The 23367-nt window shown below is 45.3% G+C and overlaps 1 protein-coding gene across 1 annotated transcript in view; it reads right to left on the reverse strand.

The window, feature by feature from the left end:
* Positions 1-666: 666 nt before the first annotated feature.
* CA11 (carbonic anhydrase 11) overlaps positions 667-23367 on the reverse strand; it is a 1551304-nt gene continuing 1528603 nt past the window's right edge. Inside the window, exons 8-9 of the mRNA XM_073552098.1 lie at positions 2521-2686; positions 667-1256 (exon numbers count right to left, since the gene is read on the reverse strand). Of these exons, the coding sequence (XP_073408199.1) occupies positions 1228-1256; positions 2521-2686 (195 nt within the window). The 3' untranslated portion in view covers positions 667-1227. The remainder of the gene's footprint in view (positions 1257-2520; positions 2687-23367) is intronic.

Here is a 23367-nt window from a genome sequence, read left to right on the forward strand (position 1 = left end):
AATCTATGAGATTCTAGTTCTGGCTCATAGACTTCCATTGAGAAGTGACCAGGCTAGTTCAGCAAACACCGGAGCGATATAGCAGGTCACAAATTGCAGAAGATGATGGGAGATGTGCCGATAGCAGATGAAGACGGTAGCTGTTGACTATGATACTAGGGGCAGGGAACTTACACTATAGGAATCACTCCAGCTCTGAAAAAAAAAACAACAACTCTGGAGTGGTGCTTTTCGGGATATGTATTTGCAACGGTTTGTAACCTCATTTACCTAATAGGCGAAGAAATGCTGTAAAATATCTGCAACATGGCTAATCTTAAAACCTACAATGTGCCTTTAATCCAATTCAAATGTTTTACTTTGTGAATGAGGTTTGTTAAAACAGGAATTACATGCATTAAGCTGAATTTTATTGCAGAATTTCAACTCAAACTCTCTCCTATGTTCTGCCCTTTATGTAAACCCGGTAGTTAGCAAAACTGGCAGTTGACATAAAATTTTCTAGCTTTTATTTAGACATTTCCTTTCTTTCCTTAAGTTCTTTAACCCCACAACACATGCATTCTTTTTATGGTTTAGCATAATCAAAAGATTCCTGATAAGCAATTTTAGTTTTATTTTAATTATGACACATTTCAATAATAAAAGCAATAAAAAAGTCAAATATGGAATGTTAATTGATTTTATTATTATCAACAAAAAGTCATAATATTATAAAGTGTCAAATCATCTTTAGGCCACATTTTTTCTCTCACCTACTGATTACCTACATGCTTTTCATTAAATTATATCACATACTGGATATTATTGCAGGCAAGTTCGTTTCACAAAACAGTACATTTCTGCACAGTGAGTATTTTCACACAAGCATTTTCAGGAAACATTCATTTCAGTGCATTTCCTGAATGTTGAATAATTTATCAGGATTTGTGTATGAAATTACATCATTTCCTCTTAAATTAATTTATAGAAAGGATATTTTCAACTTTATTAAGTCTTGTGCTGAATTGAGATTAAAGGCTGGCAATTAGTTTTAATTCCCCCTTAACAGTACACATATATAGCTGATCTTTATCTCTTTACAATATTTTTTTTTAAAAGCTGTAAAAAATTTCTTTTGAAAACACAAGCAGTTCTTATTTTTTTCCCAGTGTTCCATCTATCCTGGAGACATAAGTTGTTTGGGAATTTTTGCAGATCGGACAGAAATACCGTAATATAAATTGCTCAGTTTTTCAAAGACGAAGGCCAGTCCACTGTAATGTGAGAAAAAAAGAGTTATGGGATAAATATAGAATAGTGAATGTGAAAATAATTGTATTAATTTACATGAACTATAAAAGAGTCCTCCAGGAATAGGAAAAAAAGAAAGAAAATGTCATTATGAATATATTACAAAATACCTTTAATTAGCAAATTGACATTCTTTTTGTCTAAGGAGATAATCTCTAGAGAATAAAAATAGCCACAGTCAAGTTACATTTACTGAAACTGTCTTAGAAAGTTAATAGAATGGGATATGTAACTGTGAGCATGCTGTCAAACTATTTCCATGCCAAAGCACCCACTCGGCATGCAAAAAGACAGTGTGGACGTAAGTGTGAACAGCCTATTCTTATCTCAGCACTCCTGGTATCTCCAATAATACATCAGATAGACGGGGTGGACAGCAGTGTGAGCAGCCTCTTCTTACCTCATCACCCTTGGCATCTCCAGTATTAGATCCGACAGACAGGGTGGACAGCTGTGCGATTAGAATCTTTTTATTTATGCACTACATTGTGAGTAACCTTTCATTATCTCAGCACTGCTGGTATTTCCAGTATACGATCTGAATATCCACTGTGAAAATATTTTCCTACACAAAGTGAAAGGGGTAAAGTACCCTTGTGCACATGTCCACAGACACTTGTCTTATTAATATTCTAGAACAGGTTTCTTTCAACACTAACTATGGCTACGTAGATTGTTTTAAAAAAGAATTTGGTGAGAGCATGAAATGCATAAAATAAAAACTACGAAATTGATATTCCACTCTGGAGCTGTTCCTTCATACAGCAGCGCGGTCTACTCTGAAATGTCAATCTCCTTTTCCTACTAGGGTAATGTAACAAGATGAGTCATTTTTAATGTTTAAGCAAAACAAAGGTGATTTGCTAATTGAAGGTATTTAGGATTTTATCCGAAATGACAATTTCTCTCTTTCTTTTGCTTTCCTTCTTAATATATCATTTAAGAAGGTTACAGTTTTTTAAGAAACAACAAGAAATTTGTTAAAATAATAAAATTGTCATTATTTTCCAACCCCTCCAATGGTCTCTAGTAGTCACTTCAACTAGCCAAGTGTCCACTACTGTCAGTAACTTGCCCCAGTGATCACAAACCATACAGAGTGACTTCTAAAGCTAGCAATTGAATGCAGAAGTTATGCTACAGATTGAGTTGCAGAGGTTACAATAAGTAAAAGATGGCTATTTCAGAAATAAAAATATGTTTTCTGTATGTAGAATTAATTCATACCATGAAGTTTATAGTTTGCGCCTTTACATTTTCGTCCTAGTTTGCTGAAATCAAGATTTCCTCTCAAGCCTCGATGGAAAAGTGGTTGCACTGGACGAAAGTTGTCACTCATACTTTGGAAAATGTGTGATGGTTGGTTCTGGCTCAATAGGCGAAGAGAGTGCATCTGTGTGTGAAATTAAGAAAAATGTCACAAATGGTTACTAAACTTAAAACACAAAAATATAGCAAAATTAAACTTCAATATATACAATATATGTCATGACTAGAGTTGAGCGAAACGAGTCGAAAAAATTCAAAAGTCACCGACTTTTGGCAAAGTTGGGTTTCATGAAACGAAACCCGACCCTAGGATGAGGTCGGCCACGAGGTCGGCGACTTACGCGCCAAAGTTGCGTTTCAAAAGTTTGTTTTGCGCTCTTTTTCAGCCAATCAGGATCCACGGACACTGTGGGCAACGTGATGACATAGGCACGGGTCACCACCATCTTTCAGAAGGGCATGCAAGTGATTGGCTTGCTTTGGTGGGCGTCACAGGGGGTATAAAAGGGCGTGCACGCCGACCGCCATCTTACTTCTGCCGATCTTAGTATAGGGAGAGGTTGCTGCTGATTCTGTAGGGAGAGCGTTAGGCAGGGAAGAAGACAAAAAAACTGCTTCTGCTGCTAGCGATTTGGCCTGCACAACACACCAGTCACTGTGTGTGCAGTGCAAGGGGAGGCTATATAGTGGTGTATCAGTGGTGTTGGTTGTTGGGCTGCCTTCTAAGGCTTCCTGACATTCCTGCATTGCTGTTTACCCACTGCTCCGCAAACTGCTTTTTTAAAAGCAATCCCAATTTTTTTTTTTGTCCTGCTGAGAAGACAAAAAAACTGCTTCTGCTGCTAGCAATTTGGCCTGCACAACACACCAGTCACTGTGTGTGTAGTGCAAGGGGAGGCTATATAGTGGTGTATCAGTGGTGTTGGTTGTTGGGCTGCCTTCTAAGGCTTCCTGACATTCCTGCATTGCTGTTTACCCACTGCTCCGCAAACTGCTTTTTTAAAAGCAATCCAATCTCCCTTATCCTCTAGTCACTTTTGTCACAGCTGTGCCATCGAGCCTGTCACATAGCGCTCAGATATTCATTGGGCCTCACACAATCCAAAAGTGTCCAGTGTCCAAAAGTGTGTGCAGAGATTCAAAATCTCCCTTATTCTCTAGTCACTTTGGTCACAGCTGTGCCATCGAGCCTGTCACATAGCGCTCAGATATCAGTGGGCCTCACACAATCCAAAAGTGTCCATCCAGTGTCCAAAAGTGTGTGCAGAGATTCAAAATCTCCCTTATCCTCTAGTCACTTTGGTCACAGCTGTGCCATCGAGCCTGTCACATAGCGCTCAGATATCAGTGGGCCTCACACAATCCAAAAGTGTCCATCCAGTGTCCAAAAGTGTGTGCAGAGATTCAAAATCTCCCTTATCCTCTAGTCACTTTGGTCACAGCTGTGCCATCGAGCCTGTCACATAGCACTCAGATATCAGTGGGCCTCACACAATCCAAAAGTGTCCATCCAGTGTCCAAAAGTGTGTGCAGAGATTCAAAATCTCCCTTATCCTCTAGTCACTTTGGTCACAGCTGTGCCATCAAGCCTGTCACATAGCGCTCAGATATCAGTGGGCCTCACACAATCCAAAAGTGTCCAGTGTCCAAAAGTGTGTGCAGAGATTCAAAATCTCCCTTATCCTCTAGTCACTTTGGTCACAGCTGTGCCATCGAGCCTGTCACATATCCCTCAGATATCAGTGGGCCTCACACAATCCAAAAGTGTCCATCCAGTGTCCAAAAGTGTGTGCAGAGATTCAAAATCTCCCTTATCCTCTAGTCACTTTGGTCACAGCTGTGCCATCGAGCCTCTCACATAGCGCTCAGATATCAGTGGGCCTCACACAATCCAAAAGTGTCCAGTGTCCAAAAGTGTGTTCAGAGATTCAAAATCTCCCTTATCCTCTAGTCACTTTGGTCACAGCTGTGCCATCGAGCCTGTCACATAGCGCTCAGATATCAGTCGGCCTCACACAATCCAAAAGTGTCCATCCAGTGTCCAAAAGTGTGTGCAGAGATTCAAAATCTCCCTTATCCTCTAGTCACTTTGGTCACAGCTGTGCCATCGAGCCTGTCACATAGCGCTCAGATATCAGTGGGCCTCACACAATCCAAAAGTGTCCAGTGTCCACAAGTGTCTGCAGAAATTCAAAATCTCCCCTGTCCTATAGACACCTTGTACCTTGTTTTACATTACTATATAGTTTGTTGGATTTTGTCTACATTTCTACCAAAAATGAGGAAGGCTGGTGGAAGAGGCCGTGGAATTGGGCGGGGGTTGGCAGCTGGTAATGATGGTGTTGGTGGTGGATCTGATGGTAGTGGCAAGAGCAAAATAGGACCGAATGCAGGAGGTGCTGACCCTGCGTCATCGTCTGGCTACATAAGGCCTCGAACGCTTAGTTTTCTAGGAATTGGCAAACCGCTTTTAAAGCCAGAGCATCAGGAAAAAGTTTTGTCTTACATTGCTGACTCAGCCTCCAGCTCTATCGCCTCCTCTTCTTCAGTTGTAAAAAGTAAAAGCACTGAGTCGTCATTGGAGGCTCATGTTCATGAACCACACCTTTCCTTGTGTCCTTCACCCCAACCAAGATTGAAGGATGACGCAGGCCATACTACTGATTACTCCATGGAGCTGTTTTCACATACCATGCCTGGATTATCAAGTGAAATGGTGAATTACCCAGGCCAAGATGAATCTGACATGGAGTGCACTGATGCACAGCCGCTGATGGATGATTCTGCTGGTACATTCACTCAGAGCACTACATTGTCCTCGCAGTGTACAGAGCCAGATTCTGACCCTGATGAGACTCAGGTGCCCCTTTCCGCACACTATACCACCATACACGGTGACACAGAGGAAGGTGCACATGACATAGAAGAGGAGGTGATGGATGACCCAGTTGTTGACCCAGATTGGCATCCATTGGGAGAAGAGGGTGCTGCTTCCAATAGCTCAGATGAGGAGCATCCACAGCAGACATCGACATCGCAACAGCTGTTATCTGGCAGGCCCGGAGCACTCCAAAGACAGGTTCCAAACATCAAAAGAGTTGCTGGACAGCTTGTCCAGAGGGTCAAAAGATCACAGCGTGCTAGGCTGCAAAATGTCTGCCAAAGTAGGAAGAGTGCAGTGTGGCACTTTTTTGAACAAAATCCTCATGATCAGGCCAAGGTTATCTGTAAGAAGTGCGCAAAGACCTTTAGCCGAGGGAAAAATCTGAAAAATTTGAATACCAGTTGCATGCTTAGACATTTAACCAGCATGCACTTGCAAGCGTGGACACAACACCAAACCTCAAGTGCCACATGTGCAACTGATCACAACGAAGGTAGTCAGCAACGCTACATTGTTTCCCCCACTGTAAGCCCACCGGTTAGCACAGCAGCAAATGTTGAGGTGTCGTTGCAAGACCACAGCAGTCAGGGAATCCCACTGTTATATCAACGAAAGACTGATTCTAGGCCATCAGAAAGAACACCAACTCCATCACCATCATCAACCCTCTCTCAGTCCGCCCTGTCCACCGCTACTTCCACCATATGCAGCTCTCAAGTCCAGCTCACCCTCCCAGACACTATGAGTAGGTCAAGAAAGTACTCAGTCTCTCATCCGCGTACACTGGGTTTGAACGCCCACATTGCCAAACTAATCTCGTTTGAGATGATGCCCTTTCGGTTGGTGGAAAGCACAGCTTTCCACGAACTCATGGCCTATGCAGTACCACGCTATGACCTACCCAGTCGCCACTTCTTCTCTCGCAAAGCCATCCCAGCCCTCCACCATCATGTGAAAGACCGCATTGTCCATGCACTCAAGCAGTCAGTGAGCGGAAAGGTGCACCTCACAACTGATGCATGGTCCAGTCGGCATGGCCAGGGCCGTTACGTGTCCATCACTGCGCACTGGGTTAATGTGGTGGATGCAGGGTCCACAGGGGACAGCGGTGGTGGGACAGTGCTGCCTAGCCCACGGTATAGGAAACAGTTGGCTGTAGGCGTTCGACCCTCCTCCTCCTCCTCCAGAAGCGAAAGCTCGTCCACAGAGCGCAGTCGTACGAGCACTCCATCTGCAGCTGCCACTGTTGCACACGATGTGTCCCCCTATCGAGCAGCTAGTGGAAAGCGTCAGCAGGCTGTGTTGCAGATGATGTGTTTGGGCGACAGACACACCGCCGAGGTGCTGGCCGAGTACTTGAAGCGACAAACTGAGTCATGGCTGGGCAGTGTACATCTTGAGGCAGGCAAGGTAGTTAGTGATAACGGCCGTAATTTTGTGGCAGCCATAGCCCTTTCAAAACTCAGCCACATACCTTGCTTGGCTCACACCTTGAACCTGGTGGTGCAGTGCTTCCTCAAAAATTATTCGGAGTTAACAGCCCTGCTCCAGAAGGTGCGAAGAATGTGCGCGCACATCCGCCGGTCGCCTGTACACTCCGTTCGTATGCAGAAGCTGCAGCGATTGCTCCACCTTCCCAACCACCGCCTCATTATCGACATTGCAACAAGGTGGAACTCCACCCTGCACATGGTGGAGCGGCTGTGCGAGCAGAGGCAGGCCATAATGCATTTGTGGGAGGATACACGGCCAGGCACTTTGAGAGCAGACATGGAGTTGACAGGTGTGCAGTGGTCGAATCTGAAAGACCTTTGTAAAGTCCTTCAGTGTTTTGAAGAATGCACACGGCTGGTAAGTGCAGACGACGCCATCCTAAGCATGAGCATCCCACTTATGCGTCTGCTCATGCAAACTTTGACGCACCTTAAGGAGCAGGCGTCTGCAGCCAATGTTGATGAGGAGGAAGAGGAGGATGGAATCCTTGATGACATTCAGCCATTGTCTGCTCAGGGACCTCTCCTGGACGAGGTGGAGGAAGATGAGGAGGAGGAGGATGATGATGGGGATGATTAATTAGGGGAGGAGGATGCATCTCATGGGGCAAGTGAAAATGTTGGCGTGGCAAGGTCTGGTACAGGGTTTGTGCGTGACTGGAGGGATGTGGATTTGCCAGAAAGTGCTCCTCCACCCAGCACTTGCAGTGCATCATTGACACCGGGAACATTGGCCCACATGTCAGATTATGCCTTGCGGATCCTAAAAAGGGTCCCCCGCATTGCCAAAATGATGAACGATGACGACTACTGGTTGGCCAGCATCCTGGATCCACGCTATGAAGGCAAATTACAAAACATCATGCCACAGGAGAACCTTGACCTAATATTGGCTAATAAACAAGCAACTCTGGTAAATCGGTTGCTTGAGGCATTCCCAGCACACAGTAGCGGTGATGGTTCTCACACGAGCCGTACGGGCCGGGGGCAGCTTGGCAGAGGTGTTCGTGGTGCACACAGCAGAAGTGGCGTTGGAGACAGCGGTTTCATGACAATGTTGTGGACTGATTTTTCAAATACCGCTCACACAACTGGTAATACTGCATCGATGGAAAGTGACAGGAGACAGCAGTTGTCAACTATGGTTACAAACTACTTTTCCTCCCATATCGATGTTCTCCCACACAGGTCATTCCCCTTTGACTATTGGGCCGCTAAACTGGACACCTGGCCTGAATTGGCACAATATGCCTTACAGGAGCTCGCTTGCCCAGCTGCAAGTGTGCTATCGGAAAGAGTCTTCAGTGCAGCTGGATCAATCCTGACAGAAAAAAGGACCCATCTGTCAACCCAAAATGTGGATGATCTAACCTTCATTAAAATGAACCACGCATGGGTTTCCAAGGATTTTGTCCCACCTTCCCCTGATGACACATAGGGTGACAGAAAAATGGCTTGCTTTGGTCCACCTCTTCCTGGTACTTCACCTATTTCGCCTTTTGCATCAGCTGAATGTCCAACATCAACATATGCCACTTTCTAAAACTCCCTAACTGTGCTGCCTCCCCACCCATGGCCGGGGTCACCACCTAGCGCACGACACCGTGCGAGTGCCGTTGCCCTGGACAGGTGGGTAGGCCGACTCTTGGGCGCGGGCACTGGCACAGGGTCCCTCATAGTGCAATCAAGTGTCTCTGACGGTGGTGGTGCACACCCGCCGTCAGACACACCGCTGTACTATGAGGGGCCCAGTGCCAGTACCGACGCCCACGAGTGGGCCCCCTTGCTTGGGCAGGGCCCCAGCATTTGCAATCTTTACCTCTCCCTGCTCCTCCGCTGTGTAATCTGGGCCGTCAAATCCATACTGTGCCTGACACCGTCTGAGCCTGCCTCCTGATGTATAGACATATATTTTGAATGTGTACGCTATCCATACATGTTATCCGGGGATACGGTACCCTTTCTAACCTTTGTGCAATCACGTGCAATCCATACTGGGCCTAACACCGTCTGAGCCTGCCTCCTGAGACATATATTTTGAATGTGTACGCTATCCATACATGTTATCTTGGGATACGGTACCCTTTCTAACCTTTGTGCAATCACGTGCAATCCATACTGGGCCTAACACCGTCTGAGCCTGCCTCCTGAGACATATATTTTGAATGTGTACGCTATCCATACATGTTATCTGGGGATACGGTACCCTTTCTAACCTTTGTGCAATCACGTGCAATGCATACTGGGCCTAACATCATCTGAGCCTGCCTCCTGAGACATATATTTTGAATGTGTACGCTATCCATACATGTTATCTGGGGATACGGTACCTTTTCTAACCTTTGTGCAATCATGTGCAATCCATACTGGGCCTAACACCGTCTGAGCCTGCCTCCTGAGACATATATTTTGAATGTGTATGCTATCCATACATGTTATCTGGGGATACGGTACCCTTTCTAACCTTTGTGCAATCACGTGCAATCCATACTGGGCCTAACACCATCTGAGCCTGCCTCCTGAGACATATATTTTGAATGTGTACGCTATCCATACATGTTATCTGGGGATACGGTACCCTTTCTAACCTTTGTGCAATCACGTGCAATCCATACTGGGCCTAACACCGTCTGAGCCTGCCTCCTGAGACATATATTTTGAATGTGTACGCTATCCATACATGTTATCTGGGGATACGGTACCCTTTCTAACCTTTGTGTAATCACGTGCAATCCATACTGGGCCTAACACCGTCTGAGCCTGCCTCCTGAGACATATATTTTGAATGTGTACGCTATCCATACATGTTATCTGGGGATACGGTACCCTTTCTAACCTTTGTGCAATCACGTGCAATCCATACTGGGCCTAACACCGTCTGAGCCTGCCTCCTGAGACATATATTTTGAATGTGTACGCTATCCATACATGTTATCTGGGGATACGGTACCCTTTCTAACCTTTGTGCAATCACGTGCAATCCATACTGGGCCTAACACCGTCTGAGAATGATAGATGGGGCCCACCATACACTGGAACATTCCAAAGGTGGACATCAGACACTGGAGCAGCATTTACAGGGCCCATTATACACTAGAGCATTAGAAATGGGGCCCATTATGTTTGGAGCATTATTTGGGCCCATAAGACAGTAGAGCTTCATCCATGGGGACCAACATATACTGTAGCATTATGTGGAGCTCATCATATACTGTTTCAAACATTATATGGGACCAATGATTCTGTATGGAGAAATAGATGGGCCTCGTCATGAGATGTAAAAAGTGAGGTATTTTTCATTGTACTATACCGCTATTTCTCTGCCGTATCGGAGCATGATGAGTTGTGGTATGTGTTAAAGGGGCGCTCTTTCGCCCAGGGCACATGAAAACCTGCAGCCAGCCCTCCCCTCCACAGTCTGTAGCCAAATAACCCCCATTTTTCAGTGCGTAACTTGTATTATGAAGTTAATTAAGGTTGACAAGCTTAAGTAAGAAGAATTGATGCTTTTGGCATTCAAATGGGCACTGTTGGTGTGTTTCCTGTCCTCCTCTCACTGCCGACTTTTATTCCCCATTGACTTACATTGGGTTTCGTGTTTCGGGACGACCCCGACTTTTCCCTATAATCGGACGATCTTGCTCGACCCGACTTTTGGAAAAGTCGGGTTTCACGAAACGAAACGCGACCCTAAAAAACCAAAAGTCGCTCAACTCTAGTCATGACATATTTTTATAGTCTTTTTCTAAATACTAGTGATTAAGACCGTTCATTTTGTTTTGTCTTAACACTAGAACTACTGGTATAGTCATTTTGACTACTTGCACTTTTTATTTCTCTTCTGTGACTACATTTTTCGGAATTCCGGCTTGAGACTTGGTGACTTTTCCTCAAATAGGATGTGAAAAAAGATTTTGTGACAATAAATAATTTTGGTGAAAAAATTGCGCTTTTTTTTCAAAATTTACCTTAACTACTAAAGGTAGTCATTTTGACTACCTGCTATATTTTGCTGTCCTTTTGTCACTAAATGTTGCTGTAAAGTTTTGTGCATAATTTTTTCACTCTATCTTATTTACCCTGATGTTCATATAGATGTAGTTCAATTCAGATGTCAACTTTTCACATTTTCCTTGTGTTACCTGGTTCTATTACTGTGTAATGCTGAACTGAAAAGAGCTTGTTTGTAATACTGTAGGCTCTTATCTAATGCTAAAGAAAGGTGTTGCTTTTCTCTGGTCCTAGCAGTAGACAGTAGTCTGGATAGTAAGTTTACTTTCAGTTCAGCTGAAGAGACAAAGAGAACACATGCAGACATAAGAGCTCAAAAAACTCATACAAGTATATAGCAACATTTCATTGTCATATTATTCGATTATTTTGTACTGTATAGTGTGAAGCAGCAATTTGTTGGGGGGAAAACTATATTTGCATACAGCTTGATGTTATTAGTTATAGTTTACAGCTAGAAAGAATATTTGTTTATCAGCAAATGGGCAATATGCATGAATATAGCAATAATGCAATGTAATGGTTTATGACGCGAAAACGATAAAAATTACGTGTTTTTTTTTTTCTTTTTTCTTTTGTTTATGATCAACCATGTTCACATGCAGTATAATTCTGCGAAAAAATGTATAAATTAGCTAAAACGTCAAGACTTTTATAGGTCCAGTCAAAAATGAGCGAACATTATATTTGTATAGTGGTAGCGAACAGAACAGCAGGGATATGTTACTGGTGATTCTCATTGTATGCTGTGTTATATGAATATATACTGTATATATGTCCAGGACTGCTATTTTCTGTTCTAGTTTTACAATGATCCTAGCAATAAAAGTTGTAAAGGACCCCTGCATCTACCTCAATGAATTGTTAGGAAAGAGTTTAGCTGTCTGTCAACTGATTCAGCCCACCTACGTTTGAAGGTGGCAGAACAGTTATTATTTCTTTTAGTTTTCATTTCATTTCTATTTTTCAGCAGTGAACCAGTGAACTCTCGAGTGGAATTTGCAAATACACCACAAGAACATGTACTAGGATATGGTCTGTTCACGCATTTGAAAATACCTTAGACTTAGGGGGTATAAATGCTTGGATAGTATACAAGGAGATGACCCCCGAAAAAATGTCACACAAGGCATTTTTTGCAAAAGCTTGTTACAGAGTTGAGTGGTCCTTATGTTATATCTAGGGCAAAGGGTGGCATGTCCCAAGTTGCTACATCTTCAGATGTGATGCTTCAAAAAAAATTTTGCCAGATAAAAGAAAAATGCAAAAATAATAGATCTGTTGGCTATTGTATGACTTGCCATAAGTCTTTGTGTGGGCAATGTACCGCCGTAAATGAAAGACGATGCCTGAAATGCGAATCAACAAATGTTTAGAAGGTCAATTATGCCATACTTTTTAGGAGGAGAAGGAAAATGTAGAATTGGAGCTGAATCTCAATAAAACGTTATTATGAAGTACAACCGGTATCAACCCAACGGCCTTCTTCAGGTACTGAGGAGAAGGAGCACTGACTGACCTAGTAGTCATTTTCTCTGCTTGTTGTTCTTGAGTTGTTGTTTATATGTGTGCACTTTAATAATAAATGATTGTAAAACGTCTATTATTAGTGTTTTACTTTGTTTACTTTTAATTCCTGTAGAAAAATATGAAAAATCAGAAAGAAAACATTCCAAAGCATTACTGTTGGATCTCACAATAATAATACATTAAAAAAAATATAATTATTAATAAATAACCACAAATGAAACTCTAAAAATAAACGAAAACAAGTCAGTATGACTACATTCAGTAGTTCTAGTCGGGATCACGAGTCCAGTAGTTCTAGTGTTAAATTTTGCCTATTTAATGGCAAGTGTGAACATGCTCCTACACATTGTATGTATATCAACTTATTCTCCAGTTCATTTACTTTAGTTTTGCTCTAAATTATTTCACTCAGTGCATTCAAAGGTGAGGTCTCCCCTTCCTTGAGCTGGACATTACATTTTATACTGCTTCTCATTGCTGGATGTCCAGATTTGGGCCCCGATCCTGCTCAGCCTTTATTCACATTGAGATAGTTTATTACACATGATAAGGTTTTAATGCTACTGGTGCTAGGCGTCGAGTTTCCCTCACTGCACAGGGGGCATCTTGAGCCATGTCCTCTGTGGTCTCCCATTCCTCTGCGGCCACAGAGATTCCAGCTCATCAGAGACATCAGTCCCAGCGTCTTACCAACGCTGATGCTAGGGGTCTGGTTGTTCCTTCAGGCTCTGCTATAACACCATGCTTGAGTCAGCTGCAAGCAGACGCTCCTGGGACTGGTCCCGTCTTCTGCCTACTGAGCTGTTATGAACACGTCATCAAGGAGGATGGCAGGAATAGGCTAGGCCACCAGGAAACCAGAAAGGTTGGTAACTTAGCGGATTGCAGACCCCTAATTCCAACAACACAACTAACAGTAGCTATGGACCGTACCTACAATGCCCTAGATGCCTCGACACAGCCGGAGAACTAACTAGGCCTAAAGCAAGAAAGGTGAAATCTAAACTGCCCCGGAGTAGAACCCCAAAGAAATAGACAGCCCCCAAACATATATTGTCGGTGAGACCAGATGAGGGACAAACACAGGCAGAAAATAGACTGAGCAAATGATGGGGCCCAAACTGTCTAGATAGGATAGGAAAGGAAAGACACTGTCTGCAATTATGCAAAAAAACCTAAAAAATCCAACACGTCTGATGTACAAAATACACTGAGGTCTCACGACCTCTCCCCCACTATATCAACATTCTGGTGTAAACTGGCAGCAAAGCAAAAGAGACTAATATAACAGGGGACTTTACAAACTGACACAAGCTGTAACATATGGAGCAGGGTCCAGCACATCCCCAGCAGGAAGCGTGCTAAACCCGCAAAGCAAAGCAGAAAGAGGCAAAACCAGATCAGAAGCAAAGGATTAGCAAATGAACAACTTAGCTGAAAAATGCAGGATAATCAGGAGACAGCAGACCTCAAGATGCACAGAAGAACTAATCACCAGCAACAATTAAGGGAAGCCTGCACACTTAAATACTCCCAATCGGTAACCCCAGATCTCTAATCATCATCATCATCAGGTGGCAGACCTCAGTCAATCTGGCCAGCTTCACTACCCACAGTAACCACCAGAGGGAGCCCTGACTCGGAAGTAAGAGAATTCACAACACTGAGCTTGCCCATGGGACGACCTCTTATTGGAGGTCGGAGGTCACATGCGCAGGTCCCGTTCCTGCTTGGATTGGTCCACTGGGAAGGTCCCGGAAGGACGCCGCTATAAAAGAGTCACATGGTCGCTCGGCCATGCGCTAGTATAGACTCTTGTTGGTATATGTGTGAGTGATGATGGATGTATGAAACAGGTGACTGACTTATTAAGACTCCCCTCCCTTGGATACGCATGTGTTAGGTAACTGAAGTATAGTCAGCGTCTTTCAGTAGCATTGCCTTTGCACCACAGTGCTTCCACTCACAGCACTTCACTTAGCGCCATATTGTGCCATCCAGCACAAGGCACCTTTGTACAGCCTCAAGTAGATGCAACCGCCAGTAGCAGCGCCGTGTGCAAGCTGTGCACTTTCCTTGCCCTAATCAGGGAGGTTAGTGTCGTCCGCCAGAGTGGTGCAGGAAACATCTTGTGCGCTTATACTTTTGTTTTTCTTCCTGGCACCGCTGTTGCTAGTGTGTCTAGAGGGACTCTAACCCAGCATCTCTGGGGCAGAGTCCTGTGACTACATTATACACTAGTGCTCATATTGCAGATCTCTGTAAGCATTAACAGGCTCCGGCGTTTATGTTGCAGCGGCTCTGTGAAGCAACAGAGTTCACTCCTGTACACACCAAGTCAGCGGTTAACCTGCCGGTGTTCAGTTAGTGCTCTGCCATTACCTAGCAGCAGTTTACCATCTCTGCACAGTGGACCCTGGGCTGCCAATGCACCTTATACCATCTTTTTTATTCGGTGCGTCCGCAAACCCCTAACATTATACTAGTGCCAGGGTCTGGCTAGTAATGATGGGCAAACAACGACTGCAGCAGTACATCCAGCAGTTGGAGGGCAGGTTGGCAGCTCTCGAGCACTCAGCCTCAGCTGTGGATGTTACCATGGTCGCTGTTCAGGCAGCCACGGAGGCTGTCTCCCGTGTGTCTACTGCCATCCCTGTCCCGGCTTTATCCCGCCTCCCATTGCCAGAAAAGTTCTCAGGCGATAGTGCTTCTTGTAGGGGTTTAGTGAGCCAGTGCACTATACAGCTGGAGCTGCTGGCTGCACAATTCCCCTCCGAGCGGGCTAAGGGGGGATTTGTCATTTCCCTCTTGTAGGGCAGGGCTTTGGAGTGGGCCACACCGCTGTGGGAGCATGGTGATCATGTGGTGCAGAGTGCTTTGCAGTTCTTGGGCACTCTGAAGAATGTCTTCCTGAGACTACGAGTCACCCATGATACCACGCTCCAGCTGCTGGCATTGTCATAGGGCTCGTCCATGGTTAGCTACTTCGCCATCCAGTTCTGGACTCTGGCCTTGGAGATGAAGTGGCCAGATAAAGTCCTCATTCTGGCATTCTGGAGGGGTCTGGCTGACCATGTGAAGGACGCCCTGGCCACCAGGGAGATTCCGACATACTGGAGGAGCTTATCACCATCTCCACCCGCATTGATCTTCGCTTTGCCTAGCGAAGGTTGGAGCGGTCCCAGTGTAGGCAGAAGTTTAGGTTGGCACCCAGTTTTGCTAAACCTCTGGAATCCCCCGATCAGGTGTCCGAGGTTCAGGGGACTTCCCGTGCAGGATCCAGGCCCCAGTCTGCTCTAGCTCCTGTGACCTGTCATGTTTGCCGACAGTCTGGTCACCTTGCCATCTAGTGGTCGTAGTAGGTGGCTCACTAGAATCTGCAGCGTTTACCTCTAAGCTGTCCTTTAAGGGGACACTTGAGTTTGGTTCTTCCACTCTGGCAGTGGAGGTTTGCATGGATTCTGGAGACGAGGGCAATTTTATGTCATCTGCCTTCGCTCAATGGCACTTAATACCCCTGGTTATGATATCTGAGCCAGTCACCGTCAGAGTGGTGAACGGCGCGACTCTGCCCTCACAGATTACCCACTAGAATGCTCCATTGATACTCTCGGTGTCTCCATCTCATCAGGAGATGATATCCCTTCTCGTCATGCCCGAGGGTATCGACCAGGTCCTACTAGGGGTCCCCTGGTTGCGGTATCATTCCCCCCATATAGAGTGGTCCTCAGGGAGAATTCTTGGTTGGAGTAAATCTTGTGAGGGTAGATGTCTGAGGGAGTGCGTCCAGGTTGCCTCCACCGAGGTCCCCGCAGATTTTTCCTCGCTCCCCAAACACTATCGACAGTATGCAGACATGTTCTTTAAAAAGGCGGCAGAAACCCTTCCACCGCATCGCCCTTATGATTGTCCTATTGACCTCTAGCTTGATGCTGAGCCTCCCCGGAGTCGAGTCTACCCCTATCTCCCCCGGAGACAGAGGCCATGTCTCAATACATCAGAGAGAATCTGGCAAGAGGATTCATTAGGAAGTCAGTGTCAACAGCAGGTGCAGGATTCTTCTTCGTCAGAAGAAGAATGGAGAACTACATCCCTGCATCGATTACAGGGGTCTTAATGCTATCACCGTTAAGAACAAGTATCCTCTGCCCCTGATATTGGAACTTTTTGATAGATTATGGGGAGAGAGATTTTACCAAATTAGATCTGCGGGGGGCCTAAAACCTGATATGCATCCCTGAGGGGGACGAATGGAAGACGGCATTTAACACCAGGGATGGCCATTATGAGTATCTGGTCATGCCCTTTGGTCTTTGTAATGCTCCGGCCATCTTCCAGGACTTTGTCAACGACATCTTTCGGGATATGCTCTCCACCTCGGTGGTTGACTATCTGGATGATATTCTCATCTTCTCTCTAGATATGGACTCCCATCGGAGAGAGGTTGGCAAAGTCTTCGCCCCGCTTACGAGCTAACTCCCTCTATGCCAAGTAGGAGAAGTGTCTGTTTGAGCAGGAGTCCTTGCCTTTCCTGGGCTATATCATCTCTGCCCAGGGTTTGGCTATGGATCCTGCCAAATTGCAGGCGGTAATGGACTGGCAAGTTCCCCGCTCCCTTAAAGCGGTGCAGCGCTTTTTGGGTTCGTAAATTACTATCGCCAGTTTATTCCCCACTTTTCCACCTTGGTGGCTCCCTTGGCTGCCCTCACCAAGAAGGGAGCCAATCCCAAGTTGTGGTCGGAACAGGTCTCCAAGGCCTTCACCTCCATCAAGTCCCATTTTGCCAGTGCTCCCATTCTACATCGTCCCGATGTGGACAAACCCTTTGTCTTGTAGGTGGATGCCTCTTCCGTCGGTGCCTGAAGGACGCTCAAGGTTGGAAGCATCCTTGCTTCTTTTTCTCCAAGACCTTTGCGCCGGCAGAGAGGAACTATTCCATCGGGGACAGGGAGTTGCTGGCAATGAAGTTGGCCTTCTCTGAGTGGAGACATCTCCTGGAGGGGGCTCGGTTCCCCTTCCAGGTATATACCTACCACAAGAACTTGGTATACTTGCAGACAGCCCAGCGGCTAAACTCTCATCAGGCCAGATGGTCTCTGCTCTTCTCCCAGCTTCACTTTACCCTCCATTTTCTCTCTGGGGAGAAGAACGTCCATGCCGATGCTCTCTCTCGCTCCGTAGTGTCATCGGAGGAGGAGGCGACAGAGCCTCTGCTAATTGTCCCATCCGAGAGCCCGAGGACCGTGGCTCCGGTTGCCCTTGAGTCAGTACCTCCGGGTAAGACTTTTGTTCCTGCCCATCTATAACCAAAGGTTCTCTCTTGGGCTCACGAGTCCAGGGTGGGTGGACAGTTTGGGACAAAGCGGACATTTGAGCTCCTGGCGAGGACGTACTGGTGGCCGCATATGGCCCGTGACGTCGGAGACTATATTCAGGCGTGTGTCTCCTGCACCAAGAATAGGTCTCCTAGGCAATAGCCTGCTGGGCTGCTTTACCCCCTGCCGGTGGTGGACAGGCCCTGGGAGATGGTCGATATGGACTTCGTGGTGGGCCTACCCAAGTCCAGTGGCAGCACGGTTATCTGGGTCGTCACCGACCATTCCTATAAAATGGCACACCTGGTGCCTCTCTCTCGGCTACCTTCTGCATGGGGCCTGGCAGTGCTGTTCATCAAACACATCTTCCACCTACACGGCATGCCGGACAAGATCGTCAGTGACCGGGGTCCAAAGTTCGCGCCTCGGTTTTGGAGAGAACTCTGTCGCTTGCTCAGCTTTGATCTGATTGAGCTGAATCTCTCCTCGGCTTATCATCCCGAGACGAATGGGTTGGTAGAGAGGGCCAACCAGACCCTGGTCACATACCTATGACATTTTGTCTCGGCCAGGCAGGGTGACTGGACATCCTTGCTGTCATGGGCGGAGTTTGCCTTGAACAACACTGTGGCCGATTCCACTGGTCAGACCCCATTCCTCAATTACGGCCAGCATCCGCACGTCCCTGTACCCATGCCCGTGGCCTCCACCGACTCTAGGGTGGCAGACTGGGCGGTAGAGGCATGTGATATTTGGGACCACACCCAGGATGCCATCTGGGCCTCCAAGGAGAGATTGAGGGTCTCCGCGGATGCAAACCGGCGCCCTGCTCTGACCTTCGCCCCTGACGACTTGGTGTGGCTCTCCGCCCGTAATATCAGGCTGCGGGTCGAGTCCACTAAGTTTGCGCCTCGCTACATAGGTCCTTTCAAGGTCCTCGAACAAGTTAACCCTGTGGTCTACCGGCTGGCCCTTCCTCCACACTTGGGTATCACTGATACCTTCCATATCTCCCTCCTTAAGCCCATTCACATGTCCCGGTTTTCCGAGTCATCTGCCGGGACATCAGGCTTGTCCTAGGAGGAGTTTGAGGTGAATGCCATTGTGGGGTGCTGGGTTGTATGTGGAAAAAAGTTTTATCTGGTGGACTGGAAGGGTCATGGCCCAGAGAATCAGACCTCGAAGGCTGTGGAGAACATCCGCGCTGTTCTACTTGTTTCGGCCATTGAGCGTAGCAGGGCTCAGGGGGGAGGGGGCCCTAGGAGGGGGGTAATGTTAGGCGTCGAGTTTCCCTCACTTCACAGGGGGAATCTCAAACCATGTCCTCTGCAGTCTCCCATTCCTCTGCAGTCACAGAGATTCCTGCTCAGCAGAGATGTCGGTCACAGCGTCTTGCCCAGGCTCATGCTAGGCGTCTGGTTGCTCCTTCAGGCTCTGCTATAACACCATGCTTGAGTCAGCAGCAAGCAGACGCTCCTGGGACTAAGTCCTGTCTTTTGCCTACTGAGCATGCCCATGGGATGACCTCTCATTGGAGGTCAGAGGTCACATGTGCAGGTACCGTTCCTGCTTGTATTGGTCCACTGGGAAGGTCCCGGATAGACGCCGCTATAAAAGAGTCACATGGTCGCTTGGCCATGCGCTAGTATAGAGTCTTGTTGATATATGTGTGAGTGATGATGGATGTATGAAACAGGTGACTGACTTATTAAGACTACACTCCCTTGATGCGCATGTGTTAGGGAACTGTAGTAGAGTCACCGCCTATCAGTGGCATTGCCTTTGCGCCACAGTGCTTCCACTCACAGCACTTCACTTAGCGCCACATTGTGCCATCCAGCACAAGGCACCTTTTACAGCCTCAAGTAGCTGCAACTGCCTGTAGCGGCGTCGTGTGCAAGCTGTGTGCTTTCTTTGCCCTAATCAAGGAGGTTAGTTGCGTCCGCCAGAGCGGTGCAGCGCGGACCTTGTATGCTTATACTTTTGTTGTTCTTCCTGGCACCACAGCTGCAGTGTTGAGCCTAGTGCACTAGTGTGTCTAGAGGGACTCTAACCCAGCATAACAGGGGCAGAGTCCTGTAACTATATTCTAGTGCTCATATTGCCAACCTCTGTTGAGCATTAACAGGCTCTGGTGTTTATGTTGCAGCGGCTCTGTGAAGCAACAGAGTTCGCTCCTGTACACAGCGGGTCAGCGGTTAACCCGCCGGTGTTCAGTTAGTGCTCCGCCATTACCTAGCAGCAGTTTACCATCTTTGCACAGTGGACCCTGGGCTGCGAACGCACCTTATACCATCTCTTTTATTCAGTGCATTCCGCAAGTCCCTAACAACGGGTTTGGTCTATGCAAACTGGGTACACCTTGGCACTGGTGGGATGACTTTTACGCTTTTTTTTATCAAATGCAGGGTTTAATTTTGTACCTTATGTTATTTATATGCACTATTGCTCTTTACTTACAGCAGGCAATATGTTAGTTTATTTCTATCTTAGGTTTTGTCTGTATAAGAAACAATATTTTTGCACATACACTTGGTGCCTACCTCATTGGGTTGCTTAATCTTCACGAGCATCAACACTGCAAGTATGGGTTCATGTGCACAGCTGGCAGACTTTTGCAGAAATATCTGTGACTATTTTATACACATGCTGAAGAAATAGCCCTATTCAGATGTTTGGAATACATTTTCAGTTGCAGTAATTTCTATAAGGTGTGAACAGGCCCTAATGGGTTTAAATAGGTGAAAAAAAAAGCTTTTTAGACTCTCATTGTCTGTTGAAAAAAAGATTGATTGTTTTCAGTACTGATTAATTAAATTATTACGGAGACCAATTAATCATTTTTTTTAAATCGATGGAGTAATACTATTACTATTGATAGTACTCTCTGGTCCTCCCCACAGGTAATCTCCGATCTTCACAAAACTTACTCACTACCTCCATCACACGCATACATTCCTCACCCAATTGTCCCCCAAGAATTCTCCACAATGCATTCGATTATCCAGCATATTTGGAACCTTCAGATGGAATTTGAAAATCCAACTCTTCAAGAAGGCTTGAATGACCCCGCTGTTACCTCACCACCATCCGAGCTGCCACTATCCCCCAACCTAATCCTGTAGACTGTAAGCCCACAAAAGCTAGGCCCTCTCCCTCTCTGTACCAGCCTCTCACTATTATTTTGTTCATTGTAATTTATGTTTGCATTTTGTATGTAACCCCTCCTGATGTACAGCACCATGGAATCAATGGTGCTCAAAAAGTTAATAATAATGTTTGGTTTTTTTTAACTTTAGTGACATTATAAACATTTGTTCATGTCTGCCTCATATCAGATGCTCCAGTAAGAGCGTTCATCTTGGATTCTGTACATCCAAAGATGGAAACTGAATGTCTCCATTATAGTCAAAGGATTCCATTAAGGACCATGGCCATCTCTCATGTCAGTGATCCATTACTTCTTTTGCTTTCAGTGTTTGGCCCCTACAATCAAGCAGAACAACTGAAACAATCAATGCAGATGGAAACAGATCCTAACAACATTTATTCTGTGACTTTGAAACCGGTTGTCATCTACCCCAACTTGGTTACTGATTTTGCAAAAAAAGCTTAAGAACAATTCCTCTAAAGATCCCCACATCCCATTCTACTAGCTTTTCTGTCCCAGACATTGATTCCTTTTTGTAATCTTTTGCGCCCTTTTGATACCATTTCCAATGAGTCCTTGTGCTGGGCTGGGAGCCAGCAGATAGCACACTCTTATAACTCTGCGAAACCCCTTCCCCGCGTCCTCCAGAGTCAGACTCATCCATAGCAAAATGTCTTATCTAGGACACTGCTGCAGGAGAGTCACTAATATAGTTCATAAAAGTATCACAATGCACCAGAACACCAGACCTAGCAGGAAAAATCCCCTAAATAACTAATCATGTTATACTGCAATAGGATGATTGGAGAACTATAAATGTATGAGAGTATATAAATAATAGAGAGAGAAAAAATATATATATTTTTTACATGTAGTATATAACAGTATGTCACTCCGCCTTATGCATATAGATAGGGGTAACCTCAGGAGGGAGAAATGTGCAGGGAGTTGGGAGAGCTGTATCTGCAGCAGAAGCAAGGTGGGAGCTCTGCTGAATAGAGTGAAAGCCACATGACTGTGATATGTCAGATTCCAGAGCCAGGAAGTCAGAAATAATCTGATGTGATATCATAGAAGGTCAGAGGATTCTCGCTAGAGATCATGTGACCAGGGGAGTAGATCAGGATGCAGAAGGATTTGGGCAAGCAAAGTATTTACAAAAGACTTTATATATGTCAGTTAATTCACATAAATGGAACATGTAAAGTAGTGGCCAACCCCTTTTAGAACAGACGTTAGTCTCGATCTAATGCTGCTAACAGACAGCACTCCAACCTAATCTACATGACATATAAGTATATATTTTGTATGGTAAAAATGTTTGAATTACATATAAAATATATTTTTCACATTTAAAAATCTTTAAATATGTTATCAGCAGCTTGGCCAGTGCGAAATTTTTGCACATCGGTCATCGGGGGTGCAGAAAAAGCAAGCTGGTCAAATGGAAATGTATTTCATGAGCTGATTAACACAGACAGGTATTTATAAATTAGTATATTAGTAACACTTCAAGGGGATAGCTTGCCATGTGGCAATGCAAAAAGATTCCCCAAGTCACTGCACTCACTTTCAAACAGCATGAAACAGAAGAAAAAGGCAGAAGTATGAGTGCTACTTAAATAAAAATATCAACATTTTTTTAATACATAACAAGATACAAAGATCACTAAACACAAAATGTCAGAGGGTGCCAGACATGGTGCTATGGGAATAGGGGTAAGTCCTCCATAGTAGAGGCATTAGAAAGAGAGTCCAAAGCAAAATGTTTATAGTTGTGGCCAAAAGTATTGACACCCCTGCAATTCTGTCAGATAATACTCAAATGGCCTATAGAACTAGGGTAAGACACAGCAAAAAAAAAGGTGAAAGAAGGCCTGAAATGCCCCAATTTGTAGCCCACAGATAGATCAGGCGTCTGACGGAGATACCACACTGTTCAATATGTGGACTGTATTTTTTTTATTTTTTACCCCAAAATAGTCCATAGAATTAGGGTAGGACAAAGCAAAAAAGGTGAATGTAGGTCTGAAATGCCACAATTTGTACCTACAGATAGATCTGGCTTTTGACGGAGATACCACAGTATTCAATATGTGGCCTGTATTTTTTTTATATTTTACCCCAAAATGGTCTATAGAACTAGTGTAAGACACAGCAAAAAGAGGTGAATGTAGGCCTGAAATGCCACAATTTGTAGCCCACAGATAGATTAGGCATCTGACGGAGATAGCCCACTTTCAAATATCTGCCTGTAATTTTTTTTTGGTCAGCAAAACTTTGTCAATGAGTAGGCTATGACACGACAAAAAAATTCTATGGTGGCCTGAAATGACAAAATTTTGAGCGCAATGATTTGCGATCCGTGTGGGGGACAAAACCCAGTGTAAAATATCTGCCCTGTAGCTAAATATTTTTTGG

Source organism: Dendrobates tinctorius, unplaced genomic scaffold (assembly GCF_039654945.1).
Source record: "Dendrobates tinctorius isolate UK_male_01 unplaced genomic scaffold, ASM3965494v1 ptg000184l, whole genome shotgun sequence".
Taxonomy (NCBI): Eukaryota; Metazoa; Chordata; class Amphibia; order Anura; family Dendrobatidae; genus Dendrobates; species Dendrobates tinctorius.